The 16862-nt window shown below is 42.2% G+C and overlaps 1 protein-coding gene across 7 annotated transcripts in view; it reads left to right on the top strand.

Annotated features, from left to right (window-relative positions):
• Positions 1-16862, top strand: part of ATG7 (autophagy related 7) — a 279860-nt gene that overhangs the window by 40367 nt on the left and 222631 nt on the right. For all 7 annotated transcript variants that reach the window (XM_045025201.1, XM_045025197.1, XM_045025199.1 and 4 more), the window contains exon 13: positions 6136-6330. In XM_045025201.1, coding sequence (XP_044881136.1) covers positions 6136-6330 — 195 coding nt within the window. The remainder of the gene's footprint in view (positions 1-6135; positions 6331-16862) is intronic.

Genomic DNA, 16862 nt, shown 5'->3' with positions numbered 1-16862 from the left:
ACATGTTCACGGAGATCTTCAAGAAGAGAAGAATTAAAAGTTCACCACCTTAAAAACTAAGCAAAAAAATGCTTTAAGATTCTCTTTTACATGGTGAGGTTCCCCTCAATTGGGGAAAGGGAAGGAACCACAGCTACAGACTTTGCCACCTCTATATTGTTGGCAGTACCTTTTTCTTAATTTAAAGTGATATGTTTTAAAAGCTAGCATGGGTGTGGAGATAAAATGTATATTGTTATTAATTATGTTTATTATGGTAGTGCCTGAGGACCAACCCAAGAGTGGGGTCCCATTGTGCTAGGCACTGTACAAACACCAATAGACAGTCCTTGCCCACAACACACATAAGCAGAGTAAACAACGTGATGGAGACAAACATGGTGTGAATTTTGAGGGGAAGAGGGCTTTATGTGTGGGGATCAGCGAAACGGAAAGAAAAGGGGAGTGAACTGAGCTGGGCAGGGAAGGAGAGGGTAGGAAGGGCAGGTGTGATATGAAGCGGAGGTGAAGAGATGGTGAGGGCAGGGGATAGGGAACAGTCAATCACCACAAGGCAGAGAAAGTCAGAACTTTCTACAGTCATGACTGGAACGTTCAAAGGTGAAAGAGGTTCCTGCCTTAGCTGCTTCTGCTCCTGTTGCAGTCTTTGGCTGTCTGTTCTTTACACTTTTCCCCCCAAGTTCACATGATGGGGGAGGAAGAAAGGGTACCTTGTGGGGCAGAGTTGGGGTTAGGGGGAGTCTCTCCTGTACGTTTTTATATTACTCTATGTGTATTTACTGGAATGTTTCATGAATGTGCTAGAATTCGAAGGCAGTGTGTTTGAATTCAGTCGATTCATGTTTGGTTTTTCTCATGACAGCAGCTTGGTGAGACAGGGCAATGAAGGTGGCACTCATTTTTGTAAAATACTGTGTATACAAGGTTACACCCAAATTTTGTGTGCGTGGATGAGACTTTAATATGGTGCTCCACTATTTGTCATCTTATTTTATTCTCATTCTATATTTTTATATCACTCTTGTTCTTCTTTTATATTTTTTCTCTGCATTTGTAAAATTTTAAATGCTGCCAAATTAACCTTTGTTTTTCTGTATAATTAGACTTGAAAGGATTAGATTTTAATCAGTAAATGTCAGTAAACAATTTCACCATACACACACAAACCGATGAAAAAATATTTCCATTGATGATGATGATTGAAATTTATAGATAGGCAAAGTAAGAAAAATGCTGCTTGAGAACTTTGTATATTTTGACATGTGATGACGATTTGTGTTTTAACAGTTATAAACTTCTAAGTTTTTGAATCTCAACATATACTGTTAAATAAATCTGACCCCTCCCCATAATTTTCAGCAACTGTTAAAATGTAAATAGATAAAAATTGAAAACAATGTATGAAATGTATTGATATTTTCCATAGAAATTATAAAAAAAAAATTGGAATCTGTCAAGCCTATATATAAATATATGCTCTGCACCAAACTGAACATTTACTTACTGCAATAGAAGTGAACAGTGAGGTGCACCATCTACTGGTAAGTGAACTCAACTACATTACCACCATCACTTAAGAGCACAGTTTTAAAAAAGAACATGTATTTTAATAATCTTTTACACAATCCCCAAATTTCAATAGTTGTTTGTGTACATGTGTATACTTGCACACTAAACTTTACGCAAAATGCGTTTGTGTGTATATGTGTGTGTGTGTGTGTGTGTATATATATATATATATATACACACACACACACACACGTATTTATAAAGTATTACCATAGAAATTATAACGTACATTAACTTTGTATTTTTTCATGCCTGCCCTTAATTTTGTGGACTGTGTAATATTTCATTTGGACAGGAAAAATAATAGAGTAAGGTTGACCTTCAGCTAAAAATTCACTTCCCAAATACCACCAGCATCATGCTGAAACAAAGCATTCATGTGTAAATTAGTGTCTCATAGAAGCCTTTAATTCTTCAGGATTTCTTAGATGAGTAGGAGACATTTTGTGCTGGTTAATTCACAGATAGATTTATTTTAAAAGAAGACAAGTGCAAAATGTTCTCTTACAGTTATTTCCCATTTTATTTTTAAGATTAGAGTATTAAAATCTATCCAGTAATTATGTAAATCATCCATCCATAAAGGTTCTGATTTGCATTATCCTTATGAGTGCACATACATTTGAGGCCTGTGATACATTTGATCATTTATCTGTATTATGGGCAAAAATATAAAAATGACAGTGATATTAATAGGTTTAAGAAGGACTGTTTGGTGCAATTTGAATGGCCATTCTTTTCAAAGACTTAGAAGATGAATAGCCAGTGTGCTTGAAATTCCATTATACCATGAAAGCAAGTGATTTTTTTTTGCCTATGTCAATGAAAAAAATTTTTAGGCTCTGATCAGGGGAAAAGGTTAGAAATTTCCTTGGATCCTGCTTTCATACATGGCCAAACTATTTGGAACTAATGGAGCTAAGTCAGAGGATTCAGTGTTGGTTAGAATTGCAAGTGTCTCCTGGAATGGAAACTTCATTCAAACTAGTCTCTTCACCATTCTTCTCCAACAGTTGTACACCCAGCTCTATATGGAGGAAAAATTAGTCTTCCTCAGTCATGTATCGTTTTGTAATGAAAACTTAGGTAATATCTGGATCAACCCTCCCTGAAGCTGCTATTCCGCAGCAAGGGCCTTCACATAGAAGTCCCCTTAACAATGTGCGTTCATTTTTTATGGATATTTTGTTGTATATTCTTGAATTGTGCACTAGTCTATGCTAAAGCCTCCTGTTATTTTTGCTTCTCTCCCCACATACACACGTGCGTCTTTGCCGCATCCATTACAGCTTTTAAACTGTAAACTCTGTAAGGCAGGGACTGTCATTTACTATATGTTTATACAGTGACTAGCACACTAGGACTCTGACCTGGTTGACTCCTCTAAGGCTGTGTCTGCACTATGAGCTAAGGATGCGATTTCCCTGCTCATGTTCTCATCAGGCTACCACAAGGATAAATAGCAGGGTAGCCACGGTAGTCCAGGTAGTAGAAAGTTCAGACCTGCCTGAAACCAGTGAACTATCCATGCTATTGCGGCTGCATTGCTATTTATACTGTCATTAGCTTGATGAGAACTAGTGCAAATATCTGTACAGGAGCAGGGGAATCACATCATTAGCTCATAGAGTAGATATAGCCTAAGTTCTATGGTAATATATACGGAGGGTCTTTTTCTAGCCGATAGCAGATGTTTTACACCTTTTATAAATGTACTTACCAGATGAGCAACATGGTTCAAATGACCCTTCCTCCATGTTTGTTCTTTTTTGATTCTCTAATGCATGTTCAGTTGAGTTCACCTTGTTCAAATATGGACATGAAGGAGACATGTTGTAAGGTCCTGCTGCAGGATCAGGCTGCTTTCAGCAGCTCTGAAATGGAAGCTTCCAAAGCATCTGACGATAGGCGCCATTTAAATTATACAAGTATCACTGAATACTGAGGAATTTTATATTTTATAGAATTTGAAACAACAGAGGTACAGAGTATCATGCTTCCCATCTGTCTAACGGCATTTGGGTAAAGATTCGATCTCAGATAAGACTTAATAGAGGTCTTATTGTTCACTTTGTGTCAAGTAACTGGAGCCTATCTAAGACAAAAGTTATATGTGAATAAAATTAATTGCTCTAGTAAGTGAAATTTGGGGGTTGTTTTAAAGATGCTTGTAAGGCATAAATAAATTGGTGCAGTCTTTTTAATCCTTACATTTAAGAAATGATGAGACAAGACAGTCCCTGCAAAAACTTTGTACAAAAGTCAGTAGTATGGAATTGGATCTTCCAAGAGATACTGAGTTTAAGAATGGTTTTTATGAGGTGCAGCAGTTTCTAATGAATTTGCTGAAGATTTAAGGCACTTTTTTCTGGCACCAACAGAAATATTTAAATCAATAATTTACAGAAAGATGATTTGGGATTTCAGAAGAATTTTTAGAGGCAGGATTCTGCAGCTAATATTGTACAGAATGAGTTCCGATTTTGGCCTGAAATAGTACAGTGGAGTTGTTATAATAAAAGAAGAAAGTTTAATTTGAGAAGAATAATCAGTACACAGTCTTTTTTTGAAAAAATGCTCAAAATACTAATCACTGTGTTCAGCACGGTTCAAAAACTAATATAGACTGTCCCTGCTTTGATGGATTTATAATCTGAGAGTCCTATTTTGCAAACGCAGAGCATATGCCTAACTTCATTCATTCTGTTGACATATTGTGGGACTACTCAGGTACGTGGTTGTAGGATCAGGGCTTTAAAGACATCAGGGCCATAACATATGGCTGAAATGTTGCATTGAGGCTTGTCCAAAATAGAGTTTCATATAGTCCAAACAACCCTTCCACAGTGGGATACCCAAACATTTTTTCTTAGTATCTCTGTCCCTGTAAAAACAGGGCCACTCCAAAAGTGATTATTCTGTCTTATAATTCTTGATTGTCCAGACTAGTCAAATGGAATGTGATCTTCTGAAAATCTGGTTCCAAAAAGTTGGTGAACAGTGCTAAATTAGTGGGCTAGATCCTTATAGTTACACAATAAATAGAGCTATGCTGATTTGTGCCGGCTGTTCTCTTCTCTATATAGGTTTTAGGGCTGTCAAGCGATTAAAAAAAATTGTGATTAATTGCATGAGAAAAAAACAATAGAATACCATTTATTTTAAATATTTTGGATGTTTACTACATTTTCAAATATATTTTCAATTACAATGCAGAATACAAAGTGTACAGTGCTCACTTATATTTATTTTTTATTACAAATATTTGCACTGTAAAAAAACAAAAATGTATTTTTCAATTCACCTCATACAAGTACTGTAGTGCAATCTCTTTATCATGAAAGTTGAACTTACAAATGTAGAATTATGTTAAAAAAAACTGCATTCAAATATAAAACAATGTAAAACTTTAGAGCCTACAAGTCCACTCAGTACTTCATGGTCAGCCAATCACTCAGACAAACAAAGTTGGTTACAATTTTCAGGAGATAATGCAGCCTGCTGCTTGTTTACAATGTCACCTGAAAGTGAGAACAGGCGATTGCATGGCATTGTTGTTGCTGGCGTTGCAAGGTATTTACGTGCCAGATGCGCTAAAGGTTCATATGTCCCTTCATGCTTCAACCACCATTCCAGAGGACGTGCTTCCATTAATTTTTTTTAATTGCGATTATTTTTTTTCAGTTAATCGTATGAGTTAACTGTGATTAGTTGACAGCCCTCATAGGTTTTTATACTGCTTTCATCACCATAGCATGTGAGCCCCTTTAAGTAGTGCATTAAGCATTGTGACTACATATCTCTTGCATGGTATTTTTTTCTCTTGTCCTCTCCTCAGAGAAGAAGCATGTGTAGCAGTGTGTGTTATTTTGGCAGGATATTAGATTTGTGGTTTTGTTTTGTTTTAAAGTATACATGTTGCTGTGTATTTATGTTATAAAAGACAAGGTCAAAGAAATGCGGGTCAAAGAAAAACTGAAAATCTGACTCAACATGGTTACCAGGTATGTGTATAATCTTAAAAGATTACAACAGTGGGACAAATTTAGTTCTGCTGTAACTCCACTGAAATCATTGGCGGTATATTGGAGATTAATGGATACCAGTGCTTTCCATAATCCTTGTCTAATTTTTGAATTTTTATTCTTAAAAATATTATTAATCTAAGACTGTACTCAGCCAAGCAGAAAATCTTCCTGGTGCATTGTATTCAAGTGATGAAATGCTGGAGGTGCTGCACTGAAGCTATGTTTACTTATGTATGGTTGCAAATGAATTAAAATCAGTTATTTTGGTGACAGTCTTCAGCAGTCTTCTGTTTCTTGTAGTACTCTATTTCATTCTAGCTGTCTTTTCCTTACATCAGAAAAATGTGGACTTTATCAAAGGTCAACAGCTCATAAGGACTACAGTAGTACCCAATTAACTCTTGTCTTGATCTTGACTATTCCTACAATAATTTAGTGGCTGCGGGCATGAATAATTTGGCTGTTCTGTGAATAATATCCTTCAGGTCTGTTTAATGCATTGTTTTGACGTGTCCATTTCCTATGTGTTTTCCCCTAGAATGCAGAAGGATTTAACATGAGCATCCCCATGCCAGGTCACCCTGTGAATTTTTCTGAAGTCACGATGGAACAGGCTCGAAAGGATGTGGCACAGCTTGAACGGCTCATTGATGCTCATGATATTATTTTCCTGTTAATGGACACTAGGGAAAGTCGATGGCTTCCTGCTGTCATTGCAGCCAGCAAGAGGAAGGTACAGTAGATATACCTTGTTAATATTCCTGTAGTCATACTGCAACTCTCACTTAATGACTTGCCATGTATAGTCAAAAGTACTTGACAGGAACCAGCAATTGTTGACCAATCAGCCGGAATTATATCATGCTGTTGCATGGATTAGCCAACACTTCATTAATAAAACAAACAAAACAAAACCCCCAACCAACAACTTCTCTGTAAACTCACCCAGCAATATACAATATCTGGGTTGATCATATCTACCTAAGGTATTTATGTGGCCCCTGTTAGCATAACATCTGAGTGCCTCACCATTTGTAATGTAACTATCTGCACAGTCTCTGGTAAGAAAGTATTATCCCCATTTCACACATGGGGAAACTGAGGTACAGAGAAAGTAAATGGTTTGTCTGAGGTCACACAGGCAGTCTGTGTGGAGGAGCAGGGAATTGAACCTGAGTCTTTTGAGTCTCAGGCTAGTGTCACAACCACTAGAGGATCTTTCTTCCCTTGAAGGCAGTGGCACTACATGTGTAAGTGTTTCCAGGATCAGGCTCTGAGACATTCACTCTGTGCGCGTTAGTTCTTTTACAGTCAATTTACCTGAACCAAATTAAAACATACAACAGAATCAGTGAATATGAACAAGTTTACCCATAACTGCATGCTTTTAGGAATCTGTTCCTGAGTGTGATTCTTACTAGAATGTAATAAAAATTAAAATAGAGACTAGGAAACAATGTGCTCTTTTTTAGGTTAAGTGAGAATAACTGCCTCTCTCTAACTCATGGCCCTTTACCTTTCTATTAGTCATGCTCTTGAGTGTCAAACTGAGTTCAGGCATTTCCTGAATGGAAGAATATCCTAAATGTCAGATTATAGAATCCTGCCACCAAATTTTTTCAACAAATTAATATTCTACACATTTAGTGCAGATGGGTTAGTTAGGAAACTCTCTTAATTGCATTGCCCTGACATTTGATTCCTAAACTATTTTGACCAAGACTTTGTTAAAGGTAAGGTGTTTACAACAACTTCTTTGTCACTTTTTTAAGAGTTAGTGCAAATTAAGTTTACACATCTAAAAGATACAAAGTTGGAAAATGCACATGTTAAGGTTTTAAAAGCATGAGAATTGTACCACATAGCACATTCCATATATTTTGTGGCATAAATGTAGTGACATTCATAGCACTACATTAAGTTACAAATTAAATAAAAGAAAGAGTGAAGGAAAATAGTACATATGTATGACACAGCTGAGTCTGTGTTGCTTTTGGAACATTAACTTTTTCACTGTCTGACTTTTTTGTGAATTTTAGCTGTGCAGCCTCAACTTTGCACAAACATAGTTTTTGCTTGTTATTTCTTAGTTGTTTGGTGATTTTTTTAAGAATAAGAAAGTGATTGGACAATAAGAAGAGAGAGAATCCAGAATTGCTTGTGATACTTACAAGCAGGCTTTTTGTCTTGTAAGTTCCTTGCATGTGTGCATCTCCCTTGGAGTGTGCACCTGTAGACTTAACCAAACTTTCTCTGCACTTGGTCATGAACATTTTTAATGGCATTTTTAAATCCTAAACTAATTATGTTCCAACCTCGCAATCCTCTTTGAGGAATGTGTCCATGTCAAGTCTTAAACATCAACCCACTTTTCTGTGGCCCTATTTAGTAAGTGTGAGTAAAATTCTGAATGGAATTTTTTTTATTCTTTCATAATTAAAAATTGGTAAGATATTTTATTCTCAAAACAACAACAACAAAAAAAATCACGTTAGAATAGAGCTCAAACATAAAAAAAATTTCACCAAAATTGAATTCTTTAGAAAGTTATAAACATATGAACACTGGCCATTTATAATCAAGATGATTCTGGTATCTCAACAATAGCCCTGATCACCAATGAGATCTGTGCAATTGAAACTCCATGCCTGAATGGAGCCCCATTAAAGTCATTGAAGTGCCTGAATCCTTTTATCCAGCTCCATCTTAAGGTACAGTGACTATAGGTCTGTGCCTAGGACTTCAGATAAGATTCTTATCGTTCATTTCCAAACACACTTTGTGTCTTGCCCTCATAGATGCAAAGAAAAGTTTGAAAATGTGACCAGAGTATAAGTGATGCTTGTTTGACTTTTCAGACAGCTTGAAACCATAGGTCCAAGAGACATGAACTGGTCCATTCATCTTAACACTGAAACCTGCTGCCAGCCCCTGAGGGGATCAACCACTGGGGGAACCACACATGGTGGTGTCTGGGGCCGCAGACTGGCTTAGTTCAAACCTGCCTCAGTCTGTGCCTGCACAAATATTTCTCCATCAGGAAACCCAGTATTTTAATTACTTTTTGTTCTGAAATTGATTGCCACATGTGGTTCCAAGGTATATCATTATTGTTTTCTTTGAATTATTAGACAACACAGTACCCAACTGGTCACACCAAGAGCTATCTCAGGCTGAATACTGTATTTACTGATTCTGTCATTTTAACAATCAGCTGCATTGCTGTTAATAGGGAGCAGGGCCGGCTCTAGACCCCAGCGCGGCAAGCACGCGCATGGGGCAGCCCTTTCCCGGGGGGGCGGCAGGCTGGGCCGGCGGACCTGCCGCAGTCATGCCTGCGGGAGGTCCACCGGAGCCCCGGGACGACCGGACCTGCCGCAGGCATGACTGCGGAGGGGGCGCTCGTCCCGCGGCTCCAGTGGAACCTCCCGCAGGCATGACTGCGGACGGTTCGCTGGTCGCGTGGCTCGGCTGGACCTCCCACAGGCATGACTGCGGCAGCTCAAGCGGAGCCGCCGGACCTGCGAACCGTCCGCAGCTGCGGGAGGTCCAGCCGAGCCGCGCGACCAGCGGACCCTCGGCAGTCATGCCCGCGGGAGGTTCGCTGCTCCCCCGGCTCCGGGGCACCTCCCGCGCATGACTGCTTGGGGCGGCCAAAAAGGTAGAGCCGCCCCTGATAGGGAGTAAGAGTTAGAGTAAAATAATATGAGGACAAGTATGTTAATATGATATGAAGATGGAGGGAGGACATTTTTCATTTAAACAAGTCAGTTACCTAAACTGTTTTGACTTTATTGTGGGGAAAGGAAAGAATCTAAAAGCTAGAATCTGAAGAGCTGCAGTATACTGTGCAGTCTCTTCCCTAGCATTTTAATGAGAATGCTGTGCTTCAAGGGACAAACTGAAGACAATTTAGAGTTAAAATAGTAGACAAACCATCAAATGTGTCTCTGATATGTCAGCTGGGGGTAAAGTCATTTATGGTCCACACTACTGAAAAATGACAGGAATTTGATGAACCATTATGTCCTTTCATATTGGCCTGTGAGTTTTCAGGTGAAAATGAATGAGAAACGTAATGAGGTTTTGCATAATCCTCTGCCTTAATACAGACTTTTCAGCAGTCCACACTGTGCTTTGGCAGTCACTTCCGAATTTCTCTTAGCTATTTAAATATTACACGCAAAAAAATACATTAAAAGACCATTATTAAGGGTGCAAAGTCAAGCACTCAAAAGTTAGGAAATGCCAGAATTAAGGTTGCCTGTGCAATCATAATTTGGCCACTTGTTCATATGCATTATCACATAGTCTTTAATTGTAATATCAGACTATTTTCCCCTGGAACCCCTCCCTCATTCAGTGCACAGAATGAACTGTGCTCACTTAATGAGCAGCTATTCAAAATATTTTCACCTTGTCATTCAGTATGTGGCCCACTGCCTTATTTACCACACTCTCTTCAAACTCTGCTCTGAAGACAGAATTATTATACGCTATCCAGATTCTGCAACAAATGGAAAAAGGGTCCTACAGACAGCAGCTTTCTTTTCTACAGACCTGATTCATCCCCAGAGCAGGTCCATTTTATGCAGTGAATGAGTCCTCCCAGTTTCAATATCCCCTCCTGGATTCCTCACCTAATCTCAGTGTCCGCCAGGTTCCCTGTCTCAGCCTCTTTGGTCTGACATTGCCAGTTCTGTCTCCACACTCAAGCTCTTAATCAGATCTGTCTCCCTTCTCTCTGCCTCAGTGCTTCTCCATCCTAGTCTTCCCCCTACTTCCCAGTCAATCTCATTTCCCCTCCCCCCCCCAATCTACTGGCTCCTAGTCAGGGCCATGAATTTGGGTAGGGGTGTGGGAGGGAGTGCAGGGTGTGGGGGTAGCTCAGGGCAGGGGGTTGGGGTGCAGAGTGCAGGAGGGGGCTCAGGGCAGGGGATTGGGTTGCAGGAGAGGTTCGGGGTGTGGCAGGGGGCTGGAGTGCAGGAGAGGGCTCAGGGCAGGGGGTTGGCATGCAGGAGGGCTTCGGGGTGTGGGCACCGACCCGGCGCTGCTTACCTGGAGCGCCTCTGGGGTGGCAGCAGCGTGTAGCGGGGCTAAGGCAGACTCCCTGTCTGCCCTGGCCCCGCGCCGCTCCTGGAAGCGGTCGGCACCACATCCCTGCAGCCCCTGGTGGAGAGGGGGCAGAGGGCTCTGTGTGATGCCCTCGCTGTGGGTACCTCCCCCAAAGCTCCCCGGTCCCAGCCAATGGGGAGCTGTGTGTGGGGGGGGTGTCTGCAGGTGGAGCCTTCTGCCCCCTGCTCCTCCAGGGCCGCAGGGATGTGGTGCTGTCCCCTTCCAGGAGCGGCATGGGGCCAGGGCAGACAGGGAGTCTGCCTTAGCCCCATGGTGCCAGGGAGGTGGCAATCCTGCAGGCCAGATCCAAAGTCCTGACAGGCCGGATCCGGCCTGCAGGACGTAGTTTGCACACCCCTGTCCTAGTCTGTTTCATTGCTAGCCAGTCCCAGGTCCACCCTTCCCAGTCCTGTATTCTTTGTCCAACCTCACCAGCCTCCAGTCCCTGTACCCAGGACTCCTCCTCCTAATCTACTCCCTCCCTGAAGATCTGGTTCTTTTCCCCCTCTGCATTCAAATCAGGGTAGTATCATCTTCCTTGCTGCCTGGGCTCAACGGGGTCATTGGAAGGACAAGCGAGATAAGCTCCCTGCTCTCAGTGCAGGTGTCTGGACCTGGCCTGGCCCACAGAAGCCCAGAGCTGCAGTTTCTGGGAAGTCCTGCTCAGCCTGATGCTCAGTGTCTTTGGGGAATTTAGTTGCAAAAACTGAGAAGTCAAAGTCTGATCAATTTGTCCAAATTTGGGTGGATTTTCACAGGGATGGTAAAAGGTGCATCTCTGACACAAAGGCCACCCCTTGCCAAATGTCAGCATACTTCCTCCAAAATATGGAGGTGCTAGAGCTTTCAAAAAAGGTCGCCCAGAAGTTTTTAATATGGGCAAAACAAAGTATATTTCCCTAGCCTCATTCTTGGAAAGAGATGAGCCATTTTGGCTGAAATTTTTTGAAAACATTCAGCTTGAGGTAGACACCTGACATGAAAAATTTCAGTTCAACCTGTTAAAAGTTTGGAAAAGCTATAAGCAACTGAAAACAGAGTCTTATGGTGGGATGTGTGAGGCAGCCTTAAAAATAGATGGTGCTATCCACCCCTCCTATACTACTGGTGTTTTGAATATGGGCTATTCCTTCTTATCAAAGATCCTGTGTGCTTGTTGTTGAAATGAAGTTATAATCCTGTATTGCTTGCTGTTGAACTGGCTGTGTTGTCACAGATTCAGCACTGTGATGTCACTACACAGGATCGAGGAGGAGGATAAACAATTATATACAATAAGGAAAAAATACCCTTGTTAGAAATGCACACACTTTTGAAAATCATCACATTCCCAGGACAGTCATTAAAATCATGACAGATTAATAATTATTTATAATAAACAATCATATTACTATAGTGCCTGGAAGTCCTAGTCAGAGACCAGGATTATTTTATTTATTTTTTATTTAAATTAAAGATAGGTTTATTTTATAAGATGAATGTATTTAAAATAAATGTGAAATTATTACATTTGCCAAGGCCTAAACTTAAATGATTTAAATAGATAATAGTAAGTAAAATAATATAAATTTTAAGCAGTACATGTTTGCTGCTTAAGTTTTAAAGAAGGATTAGACCAGTGAACTGGTGGAAGTCACTGGTGAAGGATCTGGAACCAGAGTTTGAAGTGCTAAACCGGTTTTTGATAGCAGTTTCCTCTTCTGCAGGTGCAAGATAATATTTTCTTCATTTTATTCAACTAGTTCAGTTCAATGATTAGTTCACTGAAAGTTAAGAATAAATTAAGAATTGAAAAAGCAGGCAAGCTTGTTTTCCTCTCCAAATATATGAATAAAAACTAGGTGCGAGAGGGTGAGATCTACTAGTTCTAAAATCTTGAAGGACATATTGACCAGAAACAATCAGTTCAATTCACTAACTACAGATAATACTTCCTTTGTTTAATAAATCAGTTAGTTTTAAATGCAAAACATGTTTTGATAATTACTTTTCTTCTGTATCCAGGATATTTGAGGTACTTCTATTTAACTGATAAAAACAATTTTAAATGCTTTTTGTGCATTATTAATCAAATTCAATTTCTATCTGAATAGAACTTGGCACAAATAATGAGTAACAAAATTAATCATCTAGTAATAAGAAATGTATCGTTTACCATTTTCTAACATAAACATGTAAAAATTAGGAATCTGAATAAATGTAAATTAAGCTACATAATTGCTTAAATAAAATATGCACCTGGTTAACATAACGAAGCATGAAATTTAGTGTAAAGGCTATATTGTTGCAATCAGCGTGTTTTTCTGATTACCAGCCAATAAGAATCCTCTTTTCTTAAGGAAAATAACTAGAATATACAAATGCAAAACATGATTAAAATCAATGATTTAAATCAAGGTGTCCTGCTTTTTTATTTAAATCATAATTAAAATTGATGAGTCAAATCACTTTGATTTAAATCATGTCACCCTGATACAAATACAGAATGTTTTAACAGTGGCCATCTTTTCCTGAGGGCTCAAATCCCACTAAATAACTCACATTATATTTACAATAATAAAAGCAATTCACCAATTTGCAATGTAAAACTGCCTATCTAGAGTGGCTAACATTACAGTACTTGGCTTGGCTTCACAGTATGCCTTTCAACATGCTAATTGTGCAATTAACTTTGCATCCTGCTATGTCTCATCCATATTTTTAGTGAAACCTGCTGGTCTAGTTGTTGATCCTATAATCAGTCCTATTACAGGCATAATGGGTGTTTTCCCATATCTGTGTAGCTATTTTATTTTTCATATTCAGTTCCATGCTCAAGTGAATCCCTGTCACATCCTTTGAGGAGAGAATAGAATTGTGTGTTTCTTTCTTCGAGTGCTTGTTCATGTCCATTCCAATTATGTGTGTGCATGTTGCGTGCACGGACGTCGGAAACTTTTAGCAGCTCCTGTCGGGATGGCAGAGGAGCCCCCTAGAGGGCACCCTTATGGCGCTGTATATGGTACCTTGCTGGCCCAACCTCCCTTCAGTTCCTTCTTACTGTCCGTGGTGGTATTGGAACGTGTTCTCTCGCTTGCGAGTGATCCCTTAGCAGTCTAGTTTTACCAGTTAGACAGTTTGTTGTTAGATAGTTAATAAGTTAGGTACAGTTTAGTTAGAGGTGACTGGGATTTAGTTCCAGCCACCAGCATTGGGCTGTGGGGCATGCCGCAAGCCCAGGAGTTTAAAGCTTGCGCTACCTGCCGCAAGTCTATGCTCAACAGTGACCCCCCACGACTCCTGCCTTAGGTGTCTGGGGGAGGCACACCAGGTTGAGCGCTGCAAAATTTGCAAGGCTTTCATCTTAAGCAGCTGCTCATGGAGGCCGCGTTACAACCAGCGGCCCAGACCGCCCAGTACCAGGCCCGAGCTCTTCGGTGAGAAGTGGCCCGACATCGGTGCGCGATTTGGCACCAGGCTCTAGAGATCTCTGGCACCATAAATCCCCGGCACCGAGACTACCAGCCCTGGCACTGCTAAAGTTCCCTGGCACCAGCCAAGCGCCATAAGAAAGGAGAAGGAGGACGCTCCCCTCAAAGAGCAACTAAAACACTCAGAGAGGCTCCTACAGCTCAAAGACAGGACTCTGTTTCCCATCAGGAGCTGGCACCGTTGAGTTCAGCGCCCAGCAACTTCAGCACAGACCAATGTCTAGAGGAGGTCTTGGAACCACACCCATCCATGCCTGACATATATGAGGCTGCAAAGGACCTTTTTGACCTGTCAGCACCCAATCCCCTCCCATGCAGGGAGAAGCCTCCGGCACCGCCCAGACAGGTGCCGTCCAGAGGGAAACCGGCAATCGTGAGCCATTCAAGGTCATCGATCTGGCACCACTCACGGCACCGCTCCTGTTTGAGCTCACCACAGCGCCACTCCCTATCACCGACAACCCCACATGAGCTTATGGCACCGGATGAAGAAGCGCCCTCAGCTCCACATTGTCCTCGGTCACTCGGCACCGAAGCAAGATACCAGCCATTTCCCTGGCACCGTATTCTCTAGGGCAGTCGAGGTCTCGGGATAGCCGGTACCACTTACCATCCCAATCCTCTCGGCACCAGTCCCCAGCCTGCACCTCTTGGCACCCCCTGGTGGCTCAAGAGTCATCAGCACCGCCTTGGTCCTCCCGTTCAGCCTCCTCAGACTCTGAAGCCGACTCAGGCCTCTTGAGTTATAGCTGGCACCAGACGAGCAGTAGAGATTTCCACACAGCCTGGCAGCTGCAGCGGCAACCTCCGGGGCAGGCCTGTGGGGTCCAAAAGGGCCATGATCACCAACAGGGCACATTTTCTAGAGCCTCCGGGGGTCGGTGCACTCAATGCGACGCCATTCAAGGTCGCCGTATGAACGCACCTTGAGGGCAAGAGAGGCCATGCTCTCTAGACCAATCTTGGACCCCCCACCCACCCCCAGAGCAGCCAACAGAGGCAGGTTCATTGCCCGCCCCACTACTGAGAGAGACAACCCCAAGACCTCAGGAGGCACAGTCTGCCTCTCAAGAGGTGACAGCCTTGACAGGCCCTGACATGGCCCACGACTATGGGGATTACAGGAGGGTCAGGACGAGGGCAACCATCTTCATGACATGTCCTCATCCTCCCCAGATGAAGCAGTGGTGGAAACATCTGTATCAGAACCCCCACCTATTGACCATAGGGCCCCATCAGGAATTTATCCGTCGAATTGCCCTTAATATGGGCCTTCAGGCGGAAGAGGCTGTCAAGCCTGAGGATCCGATGGTTGATATCCTGGCTCCGGAAGGACCCTCAAGGATAGCATTGCCACTGATCAAGACTATCCAGAGTAATTATAAAACAATCCGGAAAACCCCGGCTTCTATTATCCCAACAGCCAGGGGAGTGGAGAGAAAATACTTTGCCCCGTCTAATGGCTATGAATTCTTGTTCTCCCACCCTCCACCCTGCTCCTTGATCATGTCAGCCATAAACAAGAAAGAACGCCAGGGTCATCGGGCCTCAGCACCAAAGTCCAAATAGGTCAAACGATTGGACCTCTTTGGCAGGAAGGTCTACTTCTCGGGAGGCCTGCAACTCAGGATAGCCAACCAACAGGCCATCCTTAACAGACACAATTTCAACTCTTGGAATGCTCTGTCCAGGTTTAAGGATCGCTTGCCACAGGATTTGCATGCAGAGTTTTCTGTGCTAATTGAGGAAGGAAAAACAGTAGCCAAGACATCTCTGCAAGCCTCCCTCAATTCTGCTGACTCTGTGTTCAGAACCATATAATTAGGAGTGGTTATGAGGCGTTCAGCATGGCTACTGGCATCAGGCCTCCCTCCTGAGGTCCAGAACAACAATGCAAGACCTCCCTTTCAAAGGCTCTGGCCTTTTTTTTTTTTTTTTTGGAGCAAATGGACTCCAGGCTGCATAGCCTCAAGGATTCCAGGGCTACAATGAAATCCCTGGGAATGCATACACCAGCAACCCAGAGGAAGCTCTTCAGGCTTCAACCTCCACAGCAAAGGCAATACCAACCTTGCCTCAGACAAGACCCCCACCGCAGGCGAGGCAGGAATAATAGAGGCAGGACATCGAACAACGCATCTAACCAAGGCCCAAATAAGCCCCAGCCAGAAACAAGCAAGGGTTTTGAAGGCATGCACGAGGACAGCCTACCAATCCAATCCCAGGATCCCTCCCCACAGTTTTTTAAACCGGTTATCCCACTTCCACCATGCATGGTCCCGTATAACGTCGGACCGCTGGGTCCTACGCATGGTACAGGTAGGATACTCCTTCCTGTTCTCCTCTTTCCCTCCCTCCCATCCGCCTTACCCGTCTTTCAGGGACTCCTCTCACAAGCAACTCCTTATGCAGGAGGTATGATCGCTTATCTGTATAAGGGTGGTGGAGGAGATTCCCCAGGAGCTAAGGGGAAAGGGATTTTACTCCTGTTATTACCTAATCCCCAAAGCAAAGGGGAGTCTATGACCCATTCTAGACCTTCGCGGGCTCAACAAATTTATGGTGAAGCTCATGTTCCGCATGGCCTCCCTAAGCACTGTCATCCCATCACTGGATATGAGAGATTGGTACGCTGCCCTCGACATGAAGGACACTTATTTCCGGCACACAGACGCTTCCT

The sequence above is a fragment of the Mauremys mutica genome, chromosome 7 (assembly GCF_020497125.1).
Source record: "Mauremys mutica isolate MM-2020 ecotype Southern chromosome 7, ASM2049712v1, whole genome shotgun sequence".
In the NCBI taxonomy this organism is placed as follows: domain Eukaryota; kingdom Metazoa; phylum Chordata; order Testudines; family Geoemydidae; genus Mauremys; species Mauremys mutica.
This window is presented reverse-complemented; position numbering and strand designations above follow the sequence as displayed.